Consider the following 20,720-nt stretch of genomic DNA (forward strand, 5'->3'; position numbering starts at 1 on the left):
CTGACGGGAGAGGGGGGCCAGTGAGTGCGGCGGCGGCTGCAGCACCACCCGGCCGGCCCCGTCGGCAACCATGAGCAGGCCAAGCCTTCCTGGCCCCGCCCCGAGCCAGTAAACCCCGCTATGCCGCGATCCTGTTACTAATGGCCAATTTGTGAAAGCTGCGCACGGATTCTCGCTACGAACGAAAGTGCGGCTAATATTCGGGGTGCGGCTTATCTATTGACAAAGACAGCAACATTGTCGAGGCACCGGAAGTGCGGCTTATACTCCGTGCGGCTTGTATTCGTGAAACTACTGTACCTCCTCTCAAAACTCTCAGTGGGGAGGTGCTTTGCCTAAGAGTTGTCCATCTACTTATTCTTTCTTATGCCATTTAAGTTATATGATTATTCAGATGATTTCATCATCTCAAATGGCAGAGTTGCTGAAATAGTTTTTCTTTGATATATTTATCTGACTAATAGTGCATTGTTAATACCCATTGGAAATGTATTTAAAAATACAAAAGAACAAGTTAATATTTCACTGGGCTATTTCTTGGTAATCAGTACTACAGAGAGGAATCAAACTGTAGAGGTGTGCATTCATTTATTTCATAAATGGGTAGAAAACTTTATATCTACATACTTCATTCATTCTAAAAACTGGAGGATTTTGTACTAAATCCCATTTTGCTCACAACAGTTGCCAGTGTAATAATATGTTAAGGGTTAGTAATCTAGAAAATTAAGAAAATTCACATAATTTCATGACGAGCATTTGTGACTTTCTTTTATTGTGTTAATAAAGAAAAAATCAATTATGTGAATCAAAATCAGTAATATATGATTATAATGAAAACAGGTCACAATATTGTGCCAGTAGATCCATATTTGGAGATGCTAGTGGACACACAGGAAAAAAAAAGACAGAGAAAATTGGGATTCTCATGTATTTCTTGAAGACAAGAGATGTAGTCTTGAACTACCATAGGAACAAAGAAACCCAGCTACTATAATGGAATAATAATGTTCTTGGTTTTGAACAACTGAGAGCTTTCTAGGAACAAACTGAAATTTAGTTACTAAGCAAGATCAAAAGAGGAATTATTTTAAAAGCTCTGTTTTTTCACAAAACTCCCATGGAGAAATCAAATTCTTTTATATCACAGGATTTTTCACAAAAATCAAAATGTTCTCAAATTTGAAGTGACTTCCAATATTTTAAACAAGAATACAGGCAACTCTTTTGCTTGGCAGTTCTGGGTCCTGGATCATCCAGATATCAATGTTTCAGGCTTTGAATCTATACTCTGTGACAAGATATAACTTCACTTAGACAAAGTTAGATCTCCTTGAACATTCTGAAGCAGAAGGGAAACTCTCCATGACTTTGGAGAACCTATGAAGGAACTTCAGTATTAAATGAGGTACTTAAGGTGAGAGGACTGCTCTGGTCATGGTGGATATGTGCACCAAGTGAAAAAATAAGAAAATTTACATGGGCACCACATCGTACACACCCTGCATAGAATGTTGCCCGTAATATCTTCTCCAGACTGGGGATCTCAAAGTCAGTATTTCGGGAACTGCATGGGTTTGTTAGCAGGATAGTTGCAGGGAATGGGATGAGCATAGCCCATGGCTTTCCATATAAAGGAATACCAAAGACTTGGAGCCCTGTCTGCAACTACTTCTTCGAGTGAAAATCGTTTGACCCCTTCCTGGCCTGTGAGTGCCTCTATTTTCTGTGGGCTTAGTCTTTGCTTGGCTCAATCAGCACTGAAACCAGTCTGAGAAGGGAATGAGTAAACACACTTGCTGCTGTTTCCTCACCTGCAGGTGCCTTTGCTCTGGAAGCTTCAGGAAAGGGAATGACTTACAGTAGCCTTTCCACTTTCAGAAAATATTGAAGAAATGAGTTTTTACTACAATACTAGAGTAAAGGGGGTCTGTTTCTTAGGGGTAGGCAAGCAATATTTCCAACCCTTTTTCTCCTTAGGGAGAACAATATCTACCAAAGAAGAGGATCAGGTTGCTTGGATTGTGTTTAATCAAGAAAAGGAATGGGTGGTCAGCCCTGAACTCTTCAAACTCAGAGGAATGTTGGATGTCTTCTGTGTCTTCTGCTGACCCAGACTCTTCAGTGCCCTCTTCATTGACTTCCATGTATGCCTCATGGATGGCCTCAGATAGCCTCAGGCTCTCTGCTGAAGAGATGCCAGAGAGATTGGCCGAGGGGCTGAACAGGTCGGTCATACCCAGGGATGTCAAGACAGATGTGAGGTTATATTTCTCCTCAATCTTCATGCGTGGGAGGTACACTTTCACCCTCTTCCTCTCCATCACCTTGAAACTGGTCCACTCTGCAAGTTTTTCAAAGCTGATTTTGCTCTCAAGCTGCAAAGAGAGGCACAGAATGAAATGCCTGGGATGAAAATCTAACTTCTTCCTACCGTTCATTTCTGTCATGGCTATCATAAAAGTAAAACCCCCAACCAGAATGGTTCCTAAAGGTCATGCTATTGGCATCCTTCTGGTATTTTATTAATTGCCTCTGCAGTACTGCCGGAATCATTCTCCTTTTATTCAGTTCTTTACCAACTTGACCCATCCCCCTTAGTCCAAGTAACTTTGTGTATCATGAGGTGCTACCCAACAGTTTCACAGCCTAGCCAATGAGTCAGCTTGTGAAGGATTGAAAAAACAAGGCCATGAAAATTTACCTACAGTTGGTAGCACCTAACAAATGCAAACTCTTCTACATCTGGAATAACTGTACTTTATAATTTTAAAATATTACTGAAATAGGAGTAATTGTTCATATATTTTGGACTACATTGATTTTTTTTCCTTTCTTGAGTATAGACGGGTAATTTTGTAACACTGTCCATATACACATGTTCTGCAGGCTGCAAAAACACTGCTTTACTTACATTTTATAAAACTGAGCTCAGGACTCTCCTGAGAGGCTCTGCTTGAGCACCTGGGCAGATTTGGTGCTTCCATGCCAGCCTAGCATGTCTGTGGGGTAGGCAGCAGGAATGTCAATGGACAGCCAAAGGTCTGACAGCAGCCAAGCCCCACTGAAGTCATAACTCTTCTGCTTGCCCTGCCAGGGTCATACCTGTGCCAGGCCAGAGATGTCATCAGGCAGCAGCACCAACAGACTTAGCTCTCCACTGGCATATGGAAGCTCTAGGATCTTAATTTTGTCTTCAGCCACTCTTCCCACTTTGAAGGTGTTGTTCTGATACATCATTTGCACGGGTCTGCTCTCTTGCTGCAAAAACAAAAATGTGAGATGATGTGATGCAGAAGCAATTTTTTTCTTTGGTTAGACATATGTGCAAGGCCTTTGAAAAGACAGGACTCAATCTGCAATCATGCTGCCTTTGGAGAAGAGCTGTGTCTCCATTTTTATCTCATCTGCTGGTTTGCCCTGTTAAACACAGCTGTCATAAATCTGACAGTGAGGCACCCAGCTAAATCACCCAGCCAATGACAACAGAACTGTAAATAAAACAAATACACATCTGGCCAGAAACTGTGTCTGTGCCTCTCACCTCTGTCACATTGAAGGGTGCTTCCTGAGTGTGCTCCTCTTTAAATGCAGTCTTCCATATGCCTTTGAAGTAAATGGCGTTCACAAGGACCAGCACAGTCTGAGGATTAACAGAGCTTGGTTCAAGGAAATCCCGGATCTGTCCTTTAAGAAAGGAGTAGGGCATAGAGCAGTAAGTTACACAGCAGTAGTCTTGCATTTTACAAGTCAATCAATATACTGCTCTTTCACTTGATTTTTCCTTCTCCAAACTTCTGCACATGGAATTAAGGTTCACAAGGATGATTTATTAATACACTGAAAGACTGGCATCTGGCCAGGTGTTTCTGCAAGAAGACAGGTAGGTTCAAGAGTGTTACAGATTCCCAGGAACATTTCTAACCAGTCCTTGGAAAAAAAGAAATATTTATATGGAAAAGAAGGGGAGAGGGAAGAACCAACACAGATTTTCTCTTTCTCAATATGTTTGTTTCTCACAATTCACTCTAGGTTTTTCCTCCCACCTCAACACAATAAATACACACAAGATTCTGAATCATTAATTTCCCACCATCAGCTTAGTGTGAATTACTTTCTTCCCTGAATGACCACTTCTTACCTATCCAGCACATCCTTGTAAAAATACGCCAATATTCTAGAGAAACTGGGACTAACCTTGCATGAGTTAATCTCTCCAGATAGAAAAAGTGTGCATATAAAATGTGCATATTAAGTGTGCATGTCATGGCACCTCTGCCTTTGCCAGATGTATTTAAAACACTCTGTCACTGCCACACAGGTGCAATAGAGTCATCCCTTTCCACAGAAAATACCCACTAATGAGGACAGGAGGAGGAAATTTCTCCTCTAATGTTTAGTCTTTTCAGAAATTTCTAGAATACAGTTGTCAGAGAGAAGAATGTTTCATAATCTTGTCTGACTTACCATTTGTCTGATTTTTCACCCAGGAATTAATGCGCTGTCTGGCTTGATTTGATGCTGTTTTGAAGTTGACTGTTTCTAGACCAGATCTGTACAGTTTCTTCACACATTTTAAGTAGATCTTAAAAGACACCAATTAATTGTAGCCAGCGAACTAGAAAATTTTTTTAAACAACACGAAAGTGAAATAAAATATGGCTAAAAAGATTTTTATAGTGATGTCATGGTTAAGGTGTTCTTATTACTTACTTCCTGAAAAAAATTGCTAAAACTGGACCAGAAAAATTATTCTGTTTTATGACAATTTCAGATCTGACATCTTTACTATATGACCAGTTAAAAGCACGTATTAAAAATCTTTAAGAATTTCTGGAAGAAAGTCTGATCCAAACCCCCTGTTTTCAGGTTTATTTTACACTGTTTTATCATCTTTAAGTCCACTTCAATTTTTTAAAGCATTTTTCCTTATTTTTAAAGATAAGAAGTTCCCTGGATTTAGAATATTTGTATCTTTTATTTTGAAAATGTGAAAGATTTTTACACTTTCAAAATTTGTTTTTGAGGTGAGTTTTCAAGTGAAGAAATATGCCAAAGTTGAATTATTTTCTGAAAAAAAACCCAAACAACCAATAAAAATGAAATGCTTTGGGGGAACAAGTGGGGAGTGAGAAGTTACATTACTGATAATTTTGTTTATTACTCCATTCATTTTTTTAATAGGGCCATATTTTTGCCTCAATTTACTTTTCATTTAGACTGTTGCCATGGCAAAGGGAAAAGCCACGTAAACCCACACCAGTAGGGACTATTGCATTAACTGGTCTCCTACTCTGGCCAGTCCTCCTGGATTACAGAATTTTACAGGGCTTAGCAGGAGATCGCTTACCGGTAGGATCTGACTTGTCTTTTCAGCATAGAGTCTGTTGGCAATGCGCAGTGAATAATTGGCTTCTGGTGCAGTGATATCAGAGAGAATTTCTTTAAACAGTAGGTGGATATTCACAGACTTGCCACACTGAGTTGATGATGAGAAGACAAAAAATTATAGCTGTTAGGTTGTTTTATGGGAAAGAGGATTACTTATAAGGTACAAATAATGTGGGAAAATACACAGTGTTGGAACATCTGCAAATGAACACGTAATACAGTCTAAGAGTTCCATGGGAGGGATGTTCAGTATGAGCAGCTAATGATGTGTAATTCATTCACAGCCTATAATGCCACTCATTCTAGCGGTTAATTGTTGAAATTGGTGATTTGTCACAGATACAAAGCCTCTAATTCCAAGGTGCTGCTTGCATTTTCATGGCATTTTTTTGCAGAAGCTGCAGATGGAAGAAGAGAGTTAGATGGCAAGGGAGTCAGAAGGTGTGTTGTAATACAGCAAAAAAATGGATCACCCATCTCAAGTCCCAAGAATGGTGACACAGGCTAAAAGCATGTAGGAAAACTGAACACTGATAAAAAAAGCAGGCGGGACTTTGTTTTTTGAGAATAAATTTGTTGAACAACTCCTTTCTAAATGCTTAATGAGTCCCTGAATGTTCTAACTTTAGATACTACTCTTATTTAAAAAAAAAAGTCTCATCTTTTTTTAAGTCTCAACATGTGTTTTGGATCTCAAGTGAATGGGGACAGACCAGGCTCCATGGCTTTTGTTATCTTTACAGAGGCAGCAGAATAACATGAACAGAAGCATACAGGTGGCATAAAGGTACTTGGACTCCTCATGGTTCTCTTGGAGTAGCAGTGGGAATTGGAGGCTGGAAAAGTCCCTGTAGCTTTGTAACAGTGTGATTACTTTCCATCCTTTGACGATTCTGGGCTCTTTTCTACTGAAGCATCTTCCTGTCCTACTTTGGAGTCTCAGTCCTAAGTCTGCCTACTGTACCCTGGCTTCAGGTATTGAGACCGTTTCAAGGGCTGTACCCCAGCAGTACTTGCAGGTGTGGAGCTCATTTACACCAAAGTGTATCCTGGTGCCCAAAGCACCCTATCCTGTCCTGTCACTTGCAATATGTGCAGCCTGACTTCTGTGGTGTTTTGGGGTGTGGGTTTTTTGTTTGTTTGTTTGTTTTTGTTGGTGGTTGTTTGCTTGGCATTTGTTTTGCGCTGTTGTTCTTTGGGCTTTGGGTTTTTTTGTATTTTTTTAAACTTGCATCTCTCACATTAAGAGAATTAGCAAAGGTTTGACAAGGTGTTGAAACTACCAAAAGCACAATCAGAACAGTCTGTTCTCAGCAAAATGATGTGAAAGAGAAATCAATATACCTTAGCTTTCTGTACCTTGGTCTGGATACTTCCAAGTCCTGCAATTTTGTCAAAGTGAAGAACCTGTAATTGAAAGTAGAAATTAGTTATGTGAAGTCCACTGACAGTCATTGATGTTTCTGATAAAACTGTAGGTTTTCACTAAGTCTGATTAGCACATAGATGAACTGAGAAATTTCATGTGAGCTTTGAACCAGGCACAACACTGAAAATTTGTGATTATATCTTCATCTTAGACTCCTTCTTTTCCAGTTAATGGCATTATCCATAAATCAGCTACAGCCTTACATTGTATCTACAACTATGACTCAGGTTTTCTGAACTTTTCATCTTTTGTGTGTTTCAAGTTATCCTTTCCATCTGGAAGGAATCAGGTCTCTGAGATAATATAAGCTGAAGCAAGAGACCTGCCCTAACCATCCTCCAAAACTGTTCTTTCTTAATGAAAACCAAAGGCTGTTCTTGCCTTTCATGGGAAAAAGCAGTAAGTGAAAAGTGGCTCCAGAATTTGGAAAGCCATTCTTTTGCTAGGCAGGTTTGGAAGATATAAATGGATAATCTGCTGCCTTTTTGAATGGGATCAAAGAGAGTTTGTACTCATTTATGTAACTTACCTTCTCCATTTGATACTCAGTGTTATTTCTTGCTCCCAGATAGACCATGGCCAAGGCTGCAATCATGCTCAGGGGGCAGTAAAAGATGTTGTCATTGGGATGGTGAATTTTCACCTCTTTGAACACATCAAAACAAAATTCTGCATTTGCTGCACTGATGGAGCCCATTGTGAAATTAGCGTTACCTAAAGCAAACAGAAATATGAATTTATGGTCACAATATGTAGTGCTTGTTTTAAAAAGTGCTGCCAATAGTCCAGAAACTGCCAGTTCATTGCTTGTTTTGTGATGCTGAACCAATGAATGATGTGAAGCCTACCAATTCTGTGATCATTAGAAATGTTGTAACTCCTCATCCATTTACATACGAGCGTGTGTTTGTTTTCTTTCAACAAGATACTATCAGCAAGACAGCACCTTGTACTTGCCTTTTAGGGAATAGAAAGTTTCATCCACCCTTGGATATGATAAATGTAACACTGAATGAATGAGTTTTCCTATGGCCATCCAAAGGGCTCTGAATGGTGTTTGAGGCAATGCAAACTTTGTATTTCATTTCTTCTGTGGCTGCTTTCAATCTTTAAATCAAATCATCAACTCATTACACTCTTTGTGTACTTCTTACTGTTGCTTAGTACAACCAGCCACAAATTTGGAGGTTGCTTTTCTGTCATTTATAGCAATAATAGGTTTTTTTCTCTAGGACAGCTTATACATATATATATATAAATATATAAGGGTTTTGTCAGGCAGTGAGATTGAGAAAAGAGAAATGCCTTTTTTCCCAATTATTAAAATTATAAAAGGATAGTTTTAATGTGACAACAGGTTTTAAATTAAAAAGAACTATTTCTACTCAATGCTGTGATGCACAAGCCACATATTTTGCACATCTATTTGACAGTCAAACAGTATAAGATATATTGAGAAGGCAAGGCAAAATGACTGTATATGCTGTCTTTTTACATACCTGTCTTATACTTACCTTAAGGTTCTAAAACATAAATATTTTTTTCCCATCTTAAAGGATACAAATTAGAAATTACATTGTCTTGGATAAATACTTACCCCACAAACTTCAGAGAAGCATGTAATAATCCAGCTTGCCAGCTGAAGCTAAACAGCTCCCTGAGCTGTTGGTGATATATATTGTACAACTTGAGACACTCCCACTGTTGCCTTCAAGGAATCATCTTTTCAGTCAGTGCCTTTCGTCACAACCTCTTGATTCATTGCACCTTGAAACATTGAGCAGACCAATGTTAAGCTGGTATTCTATCTGCAGCAAGTCAACCTTTATTTATTGAAGTAAAACCTGATTTAGAAATAAATTATTTAAGCTTTTGCTGTAGCCTTCTCTTCTCCCTTGGTGTTGAGGCACTGTCAGTGCTGAAAGCACTCTAACACAGTGATCCCACCAGCCATGAAGGGAAAGGTGGATGCTGGGCTAGCTGCTGAAGGTCTGGTAGATATGCAGCAACCCACTGCAGCATCTGTGCAGTGGAACAGAGGGAAGTTCCTCAAGAGCGGTGGCCATCTGACCTTGCCAAAATAATGTCATTCCAAGCAAAGCCAGCCACAGGATGGTCATTCTATTGAAAGGGATTTTTTCCATGTTAGAACAAACTCAAAACTTTCTGTTTTCAAGACTGAAAGGCGTTTTGGTTTGACAAAATGCAGAGATATATTCCTGGAGTGCAGAGACTGGTGTGGTGTATGGCTTGTACTTGTTGAAAGCACAGCCACAACCATTTCTTTGCCTAGGTGAGGCTAGATTTTACCTGAGGCCAAACTACAAGAGTCTGCAGCACAGGTATGCAGGAGGAGGGGAAAAGGGCTCTGAGGAGAAAACACATTTTCCTAAAACCTCATTTTGATGAAAACATTTAGAGCAACAATGTTGAGATGACTGAGAGGCCTGAAGATGGGTCTGGAAGAGACTTGAACGGTCAGGAATTCCATATTTCCTGGGCTGACCCAGAATATTCAGGTATTCAGAAATTATTTAAACCAGCCAGTGGTGTTTAAAGAATGACTAAGACTCAGCTTTTAATTTTCATTCTGTGCAGGTCATGGCAACAAGGCCCATGGTTCTTGTACAGGCCATTCCCATAGATCTTCCATACCTTGTAACTATGGCAGGTGAATAAACTACAGAATCTGTCTTCAGGAACATTCATGGTCTGTTAGACAACCATAATGCACAATATAAAAATATAATTCAATTGTGAAAAGCTATTACTCTATTAAATAATACACTTGATGAGCAGTAAAGAAACAAATCTGGCATCTGCAAAGGCCATAGTGGTGGATAATAGAAATCCAAATTTGTACCTATTAAGTCACAGAGCATACAGCAGTAAGTGCACCCTCTGTGAAAAGGAAGGGGAGCTACTTTACCTTTAACAGTGTTGTTTGCCTTACTGAAATGCAGGGATGTCTGAGCAGAGCCTGACAATTTGAGTGGCTTTTAGATTCCCAATTCAGAATGAGGATATTATAGCAATGAGGATGAGAAAATCTGAAGATAAGAAGGAGCTTTCCTCTCACCTTGTTCTATGCTCCCTATTCTGTGAGCTGGAATGTTGTAGCTTTTACTTTATCCATGCTTATCAAACCATTACTGCCTGAGGACACAGGTTTTGTGTGCAAAGAGCTATCATGTATATGACTTTTCTTACTCTCCTATTTTCACATATTCACATTAGAGTTCCAGCTACTGCTCAGAAATTGCTCAAGCACTTCTTTGGGGCTTCCACGAAGAGTTTTCCTAGGCAGCCACAGTCCTTTGTAGGTTATGATTCAATTTGTTTGTGTAGACCCCTGTGGAAGCTGTCCAGGAAGGACAGAACCAACCCTGCTAAAAAGGCCATTTCTTTGCATAATGTCCAAGATTTTCTCAAAAAACATTTTGTTACACCAAGTCTTCTGGAAAAGGGCATGCATTTCTGGGTTCTCCTCGCTTGCACTCTATTTGCCTCTTTGTACATTCTACATTTCGTATGTCTACATATGCAACACACTCACCACAACAGTTTCTATGCATGGGTACAGTGATTGAACATCTGAAACTATGAACTCAGTTTCCATATTATGTAAGCTACCCTAACATGAAAAACTACTTTGCCAAGATAGGCAAGATGGTTTAAAACATCCAAAGTAGAGAAGATCATGGAAGAAAGTTTGGTTCTGACAGTAATCACAGATGGGGCAGTTCAACTTCTCCAAAGACTAGTCGGTAGTTGCAAACCCTTGGGTCAATTTTGGGGTGTTTTAATACATAAAAAAAAAAAAAAGTGGTTGCAGAATCAGACTGGGAGTAGCTGCAAATTTTGATCAGCACGGGCAGTGACCAACAGACACCTGCTCTTTTGTAACTTTGCCTCGTTAGGGACCTGGGGAAAACAGACCCCCCTTCTGGAATTCAAACGGTACAAGTCTAGGTACTGCGAACAAAGCAAGACAAACAAATTAAAGTATGTTTCATATCCATGTTTGTCCCAGAAAAGAGGTGATCAAAGATTCTGCTGCCCTTTGTGCCTTCACCAGCACATGGTGTTTCCCTCTTCCCTGATGCTGGCATAAACAAGGAGATCAAGGAGCTGGGAAAGCAGCTCTTTCCAACATTTCTCTGTTCTTATTTTCACATTTAATTTCTTGTGGTTGCTCAGGAATTACTATGCAGTATTTGAGAGTAATGTTTGCTTGTGCTTTGGATGGCCTGTCCATCTGCATTACACAGATTGTGCACTTTACTGTGCCTGAGTACCTTTCTTATTAGGTTCATAAGGAACCAGGACTTCCTACTAGAAAACCTTCTACCAGTTATATTTTGAGGGAAATAAACATTAGTCTTCTTTGTAAGTGGGGAGAGTGGTGACTCAAAGCTGCCCTCTTTGGCTTTTTCAGTGACAATCCAAAAATCTTCATTTGCCCTTCTTGCCTATCCATTGCAAAGCTTTTGAAGATATACTAAAAATTAGGTTATACATACGTACTAAGAAACTGTTTAAAGGAAGGCATAGTTTCAGAAGAAACTGAGGAGAACTGCAACCATCAGAGAGAATGGAGTTCAGTGTAAATGTGAATATGTAAAGAGTTACTCAGTAATCAGCCTATGGAGAGACACAGACCTTTCTATTGTGGGACAAATTTGTGTTACCTTTCCATGGATCCTCATGTAAATACTATTTGACATCTTTTGCTGTGCTTTTTGCCAGTCTACACTTTTGTAAGCTGACATGTGTGCAGGCATAGTTCAACACTTGGCATCCTGCCTGTCCCTGGGGAGGAGGCAGTGAAATGCCCTTCAGAGAAATGTCTGCTCCAGGCATCGTTTGGAGTTTCCAGCTTTGCTCTACTCTGCAAGCTCTATTGCTTGGCATGGAACTTTTACAAACTACAGTTTCCCACAGGAGAAGCATTTGCTGCCAGAGTGGAGGGCTTACCTTCTATTTTTCAGTAAGCATCCCTGATTTTGTGGGAGCACTGCCCTGCACAGTAGGAGCTGCTGCCACAACAACTAGCAGCAGGAGCTACTTTACAGCTTCTGGTGTTTTTCACCACATTGTTTGAGGTAGATTAAAATGGCAATAAGGAAAAAAGATTGCATAAGAAGATAGGGCTTTTTAATTGTAATTTATGCTGTATAAATTACTTCTGCTGTAGTAAACTAAGTGACATCCTTGTTTCAGCCACACCTTCTCCTTTGCTCACACACAGAATTCCTGTTATGAGACTTGTGCTTTTTGGTATAATATGTTAAAGCATTTGTCTTTATCACATTAATTCTCTTTCTTTTACATTTTATCTGAAAATATATAGGCCTGATTGTACAAGCTAATAAATTCTAATATTTTTCATTTTACTCTTCACCTAAGTATTTTTAATTGGAGACAAACCAGATAGGCACAAAATTCTAATGGCAGTTGTTGAAAAACTTGTACAGCTGTTTTTTTCATACTTTATTTATCAAAGAGCTAACAGCCTGTGTTTTGTGTTCTCTTACCAGCTAATTGGTATGAAAACTGTGTCTCTACAGGTAATTTTACTGTTTCAGGCTGGATTTCATACTGCAATTGCAGCCATATGAAGTATCTCCAGACTATAATGGGTCTTCTTTATTTAGCAGTTCAGTTTGTGTTGAGTACTGTAATTTACTGTAATTTTTACTGCATATCTCAGCATTTGTAAGAGCCCTTTGAATCTTGTTCTACAATGGCACCAGTATGCTCACAGTATTTACCTTCTTCCCATCAATGAGTAACAGGGAAAGCGGAAGTGAGTCATCCAAGAGTGGAATATTTTTCCCATAAAAGCAAATATTCTTCATGTGTCTGTGGATTTTGGACTTTACCTACTGCCAGACTGGGCTGCTCCCCTCTTGTGACCCCGTGCTATTCCTTCCCACCACCTACTCCACAACATCCAGGAGGTGGTTTAGGGAACTAGATCATAAGCAAGAAAATTAGCTTTACCAGAAATTTGCCTCTTGATTTGCTTCCCATAGAACTGCTCGTCCCCAAGTCAGGCAACTAATAGTGGTCATGTAAAAGATGGAGCAGGTTCAGAGTTTATGTACCCTAATGTTGAATTGTCCAGTGCCTAAACTCAGCATGGTAAATATTTAAAAGTGGGAGGTAGACTTCAGTGTCATTTATATTTTTGGAGAGGATTACCATTATCTTTACATACTATATTAGATTATTCCTCTGTTCACTTTATTCTGCAGAGTACAACATTTAATATTTAGCTTGCAGTGGGTTTATAATTATAAATAGTAATAATAATAAAAAAATAATAAGCACAGACTACCATTCTAAAAACCATCACTATAGATTTTTAATTTTTTTTAATGTTAATGATTAATAGAATAGCTGGACCAAGAAACTCATGCCTGAGGCCCAAAAAAACTGAGTCTTAGAAGTGAGAATGGCTGATCCCTACTCAAAGTTTAATGCAGGAATTATATGTCTCATTCCCCGCCATCACAGAGCAGGCCTTGTCAGAAAATTGTTCCATTATTCTGAAACCCTGTTTTTGTTATGTGGAAGTTTATGAGGAAGTTGGAGAACTTGCTCGCACACACATAGGGTTTTTCACAGAAAAGAGCAATAAGCAATGGGTCTGCCCTTCTTGAAAACAAGCAAAATTACACCAGAAGATCTTCTGTCTTCTCGGCTCTCTGAGAATAAACTCTGAAAGCTCCAGTTTGAAACACTGCCCCAAAGCAATATTTAATAGGAGGTCCCAGGTGAATGTTTTTCTGCTCCCCTATAAAGTGGTATTTTCCTTCAGACCTTAGGTAGATAAGGCTAAAAGAGACCAAGTACCTAAACTTATGATTTTAATGCAGATCTCTGTCCTCCTGTCTACTTCATGTTACAGAATGTATCACTTATCTTAGGGGCACTGAAGTCATGGGTTTATTGGATCCGTACTGCATTAGGAAAGGCTCAAAGTAAAATTTTCTTTGCAGATGTTCCTAGAGGACTACAGCTTTTTGGCAAATACCTCATAGTGTATTTTAAGGTAGATGTCAATCTCATGAGGCCTCCTAAAAGTAAATTATGCCTAAAATTCTTGAGGTTAAGAGTTTTATCTTCAATTTGGGTCTTCTCAGATAGTCTTTTTGTTTACAGCAAACTTGACTTTAGGATAAAATCTAGAGAAATGTCTTTTGTTTTGTCTTTTATCCTTATTGTTTGCCAGTTGGGATGTTAGAGGGGAGAAAGATCTAATTTCCAATATAACCTCCACTTAAGGAGAGGAATATCTTCCAAAGAAGAGAATGGTGTTGGTTTGGTTGTGTCTGATGAAGAAGAGGAATGGATGGTCAGCCTTGAACTCATAAGTTACTGGGCAACACAGAGGCATTGCAAGAAGCCCCATGGAACAACCTGCTTCCGTGCCTTCTTCATTGACTTCCACGATTGTCTTCTGGATGGCCTTGGACACAACCAAGCCATCTTTCATAGAGATTCCTGACAAGTCAGCTTTTCCCCCGGCAAAAACATTCATTACTCCCATCTCCTGGAGAGTGTTGTTGAGAACATAACTTTCTTCCATCTTGAACTGGGGCAGGTACACCTTCACTCTCAGTGGTTGCATTGTAGCCAAGCCGGTCCATTCTGTGAGTTTTTCATAGGTGAGGGCACATTCAAGCTGTAAGGTGGTATTGGGAGTAATGATTGGCACCATAATGAATGCAAGGAAAGGAAGTTCAGCTTTTCCCACTTGTCTTCTGACCACACTGGAGCAATGCTAAAGTATTGCTCTTTATGTTTGTTACTACAGAGAAAATAAGTGTTACCTGTTCTAGGCCAGTAAAGTCCTCACAGTCATCTTCAGGAAGAAGAATGAACATGCTCAGTTCATTATTGTAGTATTGGAGCTCTATGACTTTTGTTTTCAGTTCCTCTATGATGGTCATGTTAAAATATCCTTCTTGAAACATCATCTGCACTTTCTTTCTCTCATTCTGGAGCATATGAAACATATTAAATGGAAAATACAGACATTATCACCCTGGTTTTAATTGGTTTCAGCACTGAGGTTATAGCTGAACTCAAAAACATTTTTTAAACTGATCATGAGTTTAATGTACTTGTAGCATTGATATGTTCCTCTCAACTGTAGTCCCAGTGAAGTTATCCATTTTACAAGCATAAAAACTACATTTCCCTTTCTAATGGTGTCAAATTATTTTACCCACAACTTCCTCATTACGTCTTTATTTTTTCTGGTGTGTCAGATGAGGAAACGGATACATCTTATGTAACCATAAATTAAATTCTTCATGAATAATGTATGCATTCCCCTGAGATAATTTTTCTTTAGTACATTTTTTCCCGTAAGCACTTACTGTTCTGTCCATAAATAGCAGCAGAGAAACAGAATCCTCAGTTTCAATCTCAAGAGCAGACTATTTTTGAAACAGCACCCTTAGTTGCAAAATCCACAGCGAAGTTACTGCATGTGCTCAGTGGATTTGGTCCAACAAGGATTTAGCTGCTCAAGAGCCATTTCTGATGTGAATTGGTACAAACATTTACATATTTGATTAGGAAAATGGAAAGAAATACAGCCTTCTATTGTTCTCACTTAAGACCACTGTTTTGTCTTGGGACAACAGAGAGGGGAAAAGCCCCCATCTGTTATTACAGGAGACAGATGTCTGACCTCCATCCCCCAGCTGCTTCAGTTCCTGCCCATACTGTACCTTGTTCAGGTGGAAATATGCTTCCTTAGTGTCTTCTTTCTTAAATTCTACTGCCCACTTTCCTTTAAAATATATAGCATTGACCAGGACAAGTACAGTAGAGGGATCAATAAAACCAGCAGCAAATAGGTCTTTGATTTTACCTTTAAAAATAATGAATTAAGAAGAATTATTACTTTGTTCCAGTAAACAACTGATTTTGACTATTAATAGTTATTTCTTTTAAATTGACAAGCAGTATAATGCTGTCAGACAAATGACAAATATTTATGTACAGTTTTGGAACCAAAGGAACTCAAGGTATTTTTGTTCTCCTTACTACATGTATTTTGTATCAAAAAGAAAAAGTTAGTGCAGATGTTGAATACATAAAAATCTTGCTATCTTTGGAAAAAAAGTAGAGCATGATATTCCTAAGTGGTTCAATTGCAAACCAAAAAACCTGCATTTTTTTTTCTTTACCTTTTGTCTCATTTTCAACCCAGAAGTTAATTTTCTCTCTGACTTCTTCTTCAGTGTATTTAAAATTTACTGGTTCCAGCTCTGCTCGATAGAATTTCTTTGTGGAATCCAAGTATTGCTGGAAAGTACAAATTGCAGAAGTTTATTGCAACATGATGATTTTTATAAGATAGAACATTCGTGGCTTCAGGATGGTTCCTTATAGTTGATCAGCAAGAAAGAAATTAGTGAAAAAGGCGTATGTCCCTTTGTGCTTTATGATGGAAAACAGTCCTCTGAGCTCCCGCTCCTAGGAGCTGTTACAAGGGAGACCACGGTTGCTTACCTGGAAGAATGGATAAGTAATTTCTCCAAAGAGCCTGTTGGCAATGGTGAGACAACAGCCTGGTCCAGGTTCACTGACTTCAGCCAACAGAGCCTGGAACTGCGAATGGACTCCTTCGTCTTCTTCACACTTCAAACAGGAAAACAGATGTTTCGTGGTAGCTTGAGCTTTCCTATGCAAAGTTGGACCCGAGGGTGAATTGCAGCCTCTCTCTGCATAAGAAGCCCTGCTCCACCCAACTAATACAGGCACTGGAATAAATGCACCAGGACATCACCTGCTATTCTCCCTGTGCCACGTGCAGAATGACCAAACAGTTCCCTTTTAGGCCTGCACCAATTCACCTTCAAACTATGCCGTATCCTACAGTGATGTCTCTGAGCACACTAAGCAAAAGGCTGATGCCTTAGAGACTGAGAGAAGCAAACTCTAAGGTGCCTTTGGCATGCTCTGTAGTCAAACCTTTGCAGGTGGTATTTGAAGCACTTATCACATTTTAGATTGGCATTGCTGTTTTGGTTGGAAACCCATAATGAGAAGGCTCAGCTGTTGAAATGTATGATCTTACAAGGCCCCTTAAATAACTAATAAAGTAATGAGCAGGTCGGCAAATCTAGATGGAGAGGTTGATCAGCCCTGCTGTGCATTCTGATTAAGTGATTGTCTTCAAGGAAAAAGGCTGACAAACTGGTTCCTCTTGTTTCAGCTCAGAGGTGCAATTGTGTCTTACCTCCTCAGAAGGGTATCTGTTTTCCTGTCTTGTACTGCTCAAAACTTCTCTGAAATGAAAGACCTGCAATGTAAAGATTGGGTGAGTGCAGCTGAGTGAAGGTGCTTCAAAGCTGAAGCATTCTCACAAGCCTATCCCAAAACAGTCAGACACAGACCCTGCAGAAAGGCCCCTTTGTTCTTTACCATAAAATCCTTGCAAGTGAATAAGTAGTTTCAGGAGATGGTGAGTGCATGAAATCTTTCTATATGAGAAAGGAGGCTTTGGGTGTCCAGAGAAGGTAAAAAAACACATTAAAGGTAAGGAACTCTTCTGAGGTCTGAGAGTGCAGGGATACCTGAAAAACACTTTCTTTAGCAATGATATATTCAGTGAACAGTTAATTCAATAATAATGCTTAGTCTGAAGAAGTTTGGTATTAGAAACATAAGGTATTTTTAAAAGGGCTTGCTGTGCATCAGCCCTGTGGATGTTTAGGAACTGTGTCAGATGGTACAATCAACCTCTTGGCCCATACCTTGCCACTGTTCCCTTTTCAGAGCAAAGACCTACCTTCTCAATCTGCTCGAGTGTGCTGCCCCTGGCTCCAAGGACAACCATTCCAAAGGCAGCTGACAGACTTAGTGGGGAGAAGAAGATGTTTTCATTTTTTTTTTCTTTTGTTCAGCTCTTTGAAAAAGTCAAGGCAGAACCTGGCATTGGCTGCACTGAGAGAGCACATTGTGGCGCTGCAATCACCTGAAACAAAGGTAAAAATAATTTAGGCTCCTCATCCTTACACCTGCTATGTTTAGATGGCCTGGAAATTCCCTGTTCATTACATTTGGGATTTCAAAGTAAATCTGAAAACCTTGAATAGCAGAAGAAACACATTTGCAGAAACAATATTCTGAGTTGAGCTGCTTCTCCGTCTCACACAATAGCTATAGCTTTGCCACTTAGACTTAACCTTGTCCAAACCAAACTTCCAGCTCAGTTCATATCCTGATCTTTCTGCCTTGAGTCCTCCAGGCATAGCACTTATTAATTACACCCTTGATTATATCTTAGTCTTTGTTTCTCTCTAAAAACTTTGTATTACTCAGCTCTGCCTCATATACTATGTCCTTCTAAGGCTGGTTGCTTAACAAATGTTTGACAGAAAATGGAACTACAGACAGGCTCACTTAGTAAGATTTTGAACAGAAACACATTGTGCATTACTAGAAAATTCCAGACATATTTTTTTATCTGAAACTAAAACTCTTTTTCCTGCAGCTTAAACTCTTTTTCCCAAATACACTTCTGTTACAATCACAATTATTGCAAACAGATCATCTTGAACATTCTGCAAAACTGTTAATATCTTAAATCTAGAACAGAGTTCTTTTCTCATGAAAGACTTTTCCCAATGTCTGCGTGCAGTAAAGTGTTGTAGAAGCATCTGATCATAAGTTCAGAATTTCTGAAGTTCCACTATTCTAAGTCACATTTGGTTTGATTCTTACTGAGTCTGAATAATTTCCTCCACACATCTAGTAAGGATATTTCCCCTATTACACAAGAATAATTAAATTATCCATATAAACATTTTAAAGTGCATTATAGAAAGACTATGCTCTTATAAATTACCAATCTGGGTCATACAGAAGAAGTAGCAAATAGTTTTAATCTTCTTTAGAAGCACACTTGGAAAGTAGAAGTTTAGAAGTTCCATTGTACAAATTAAGCACAGATTCATTACACAGCCCATACATTTTAATGTAATCCAAAACTTTGCACAGCAACTTGGAAATATTGTCACTTCCTCAAAATATTCACATGCCATATATATATACAAAGGAGGTATGTATATTACTAATGGACATATTGATCCTTAGATCCTAGTTCTGTCATTTAGAATTAAAGATCATGGAGATATTTACCTTCTCCTTGGGACTGACGGTGTCAACTTGACAGTCAAGCTTCTTGATGGAGCTTCTGGAGCAATGGGATATAAAACCATTGCCACTCCCAGTGGTAGCGTAAATTTCATTCATGATGAATCACATTCCTGTCTGTTGCAACCAGTTAGTAAAATTAGGGGACCTGTTGTGGAATCTTGAATTTTTCCATATCCCTAGGAGAGTTCAGAAAAACGCCACCATTTTAAATGCATATAATATATATTTTTTTAAATCTTAGTTATTAAAAAAACCAAACTCCTAGAAAAAAAGGAGATTTCAGAGGGGTTTTCACCTGTAAAGAAATAAATTCTAAGAATTTTGTTGTGTTTTGACATCAGAAGTGGCACCAATGAATGCAACATACAATTTTTTCAGTAGAAATAATTATACTGCTATAACCAGCCCACTGATTTAGTGGGCTAAAATAGCCTGAGTTTAGCCCAGAACTTCTCATTACTCCTCTTTTTGTCAATGTCTCTGAGGACACCTGATCATTGTTCTTATATGGCTTCAGCAAAGCATAGGCAGCAGGGACAGAGCAAGCTACTTGTAAGAAGTAGTACATTTCTGATGTTATTTTCCTGAGAAATTATCCTTCCTCACATTCAGGTTGATAAGGTGTGTGGGTGGGCAACTATTCACATGAGTGTATGCAAGCACTAACAACACTGTTTTGTAATAAGTACTTAGTTATCACTACTAAGATATATTTACACATCTACCCAAATCTACCCAAACAGATACGAGGCTTCTCTGGTATTTAGGAAACTCTGAAGTCAGTTTCCTATCAGTCATAAGGTAGTCATGGGTTTAATTCTCTTTCGTTTTGAATTTTCCCATAGTTATTTCTTGGGAGGAGATAGAAATTAAAAGCACGTTTTTCGTTCAAGCCCTGAGAACAAGAGTCAGACCTGCACAAATTTTGCCTGAAGCAACAAAAGCCATGGAGTCTGGTTTAACTTGCTCAACACAGGGGCAAGAAAATTTCCCAAAGAAGCATCTGACTTACTTTCCTGGTTTCTGGCTGCTCTCCACACTGTCACCTAAACACCTACCTGCTGAGCCTGTTCCTCAGTGCTGAGGAAACTTCCCTGTCTGACCATCCAGGAGCCACTCCAGCAGTTACATCTGCACCAACCAAACCAGGATCAAAGCCACTTCACAGCTGCATCCCCCACACCCACAGTCACACTAGATTTCCTTACCGTCACAGAGCCTCAGATATCTCAATCCTTAAAATAATTTAATCATGGTGCAATAACAAAATACCAGCTTGAGCTGATGCCTCCAAGGAGGGACCCCAAAGAAAGGACACCTTGGGCTTTTATACCTTCACAACCTAAGAGTCCAAGGTCCTCGGCTTCTGCTGTGTCTCTGAGTGTCTGGTCCCCTGGCCAGGCCACAGCTCCCTGGGCTCTTTTTTCTGCACTGGGTGGGCATTTCACAGCCCCTTGCCTGGGACTCCCACCCAGAGCTGAGCCTGCAGCTGCACCTTGAGCTACTGAATGGATTCCCCAACACTGACATTGTCACCAACAGTGAACTGCAGAGCAGAACTGGGTGTTCCCTTCCTTCTGGTTTCTTGCATTCTTATTTTGGGCACTAGGCATAGCATAGTTGGAGGAAAAATGTTGTGGAATATAAGAGGGGGGAAGTATACAGGTAGGAACTACAAGATGTAACTGTTGTAAGTCAGGGTAGCATCCAG

General features: G+C 39.4%; 2 protein-coding genes across 2 annotated transcripts; both read right to left on the reverse strand.

The window, feature by feature from the left end:
- Positions 1 to 1,976: 1,976 nt before the first annotated feature.
- LOC116995049 (ovalbumin-like) lies at positions 1,977 to 7,517 on the reverse strand. The gene is made up of 7 exons (XM_033057360.2): positions 7,350 to 7,517; positions 6,751 to 6,798; positions 5,351 to 5,479; positions 4,468 to 4,585; positions 3,545 to 3,687; positions 3,106 to 3,261; positions 1,977 to 2,378 (listed from the first exon to the last, which is right to left on the reverse strand). The coding sequence occupies exons 1-7, from the start codon at positions 7,515 to 7,517 to the stop codon at positions 1,977 to 1,979; spliced, it is 1,164 nt and encodes a 387-aa protein (XP_032913251.1).
- A 6,591-nt stretch (positions 7,518 to 14,108) lies between these two features.
- LOC116995008 (leukocyte elastase inhibitor A-like) lies at positions 14,109 to 17,808 on the reverse strand. Its single transcript, XM_033057207.1, is given in 7 exon segments — positions 14,109 to 14,513; positions 14,662 to 14,829; positions 15,571 to 15,713; positions 16,033 to 16,150; positions 16,358 to 16,486; positions 17,640 to 17,747; positions 17,749 to 17,808. Coding segments are annotated over 7 exon segments (1,131 nt in total).
- Positions 17,809 to 20,720: the final 2,912 nt, after the last annotated feature.

This window comes from Catharus ustulatus, chromosome 1 (genome assembly GCF_009819885.2).
Source record: "Catharus ustulatus isolate bCatUst1 chromosome 1, bCatUst1.pri.v2, whole genome shotgun sequence".
NCBI classification, from domain to species: Eukaryota; Metazoa; Chordata; class Aves; order Passeriformes; family Turdidae; genus Catharus; species Catharus ustulatus.

Bases quoted from the DNA above. Each gene is read 5' to 3' on its own strand.
- LOC116995049 (XM_033057360.2), bottom strand. From the start codon at position 7,517: ATGGGCTCCATCAGTGCAGCAAATGCAGAATTTTGTTTTGATGTGTTC. The intron at 6,799-7,349 runs GTAAGTTACATA...TTTCAATTACAG, and splicing joins CTGAGTATCAAATGGAGAAG to GTTCTTCACTTTGACAAAAT. The intron at 3,262-3,544 runs GTGAGAGGCACA...TTGTTTTTGCAG, and splicing joins CACCCTTCAATGTGACAGAG to CAAGAGAGCAGACCCGTGCA.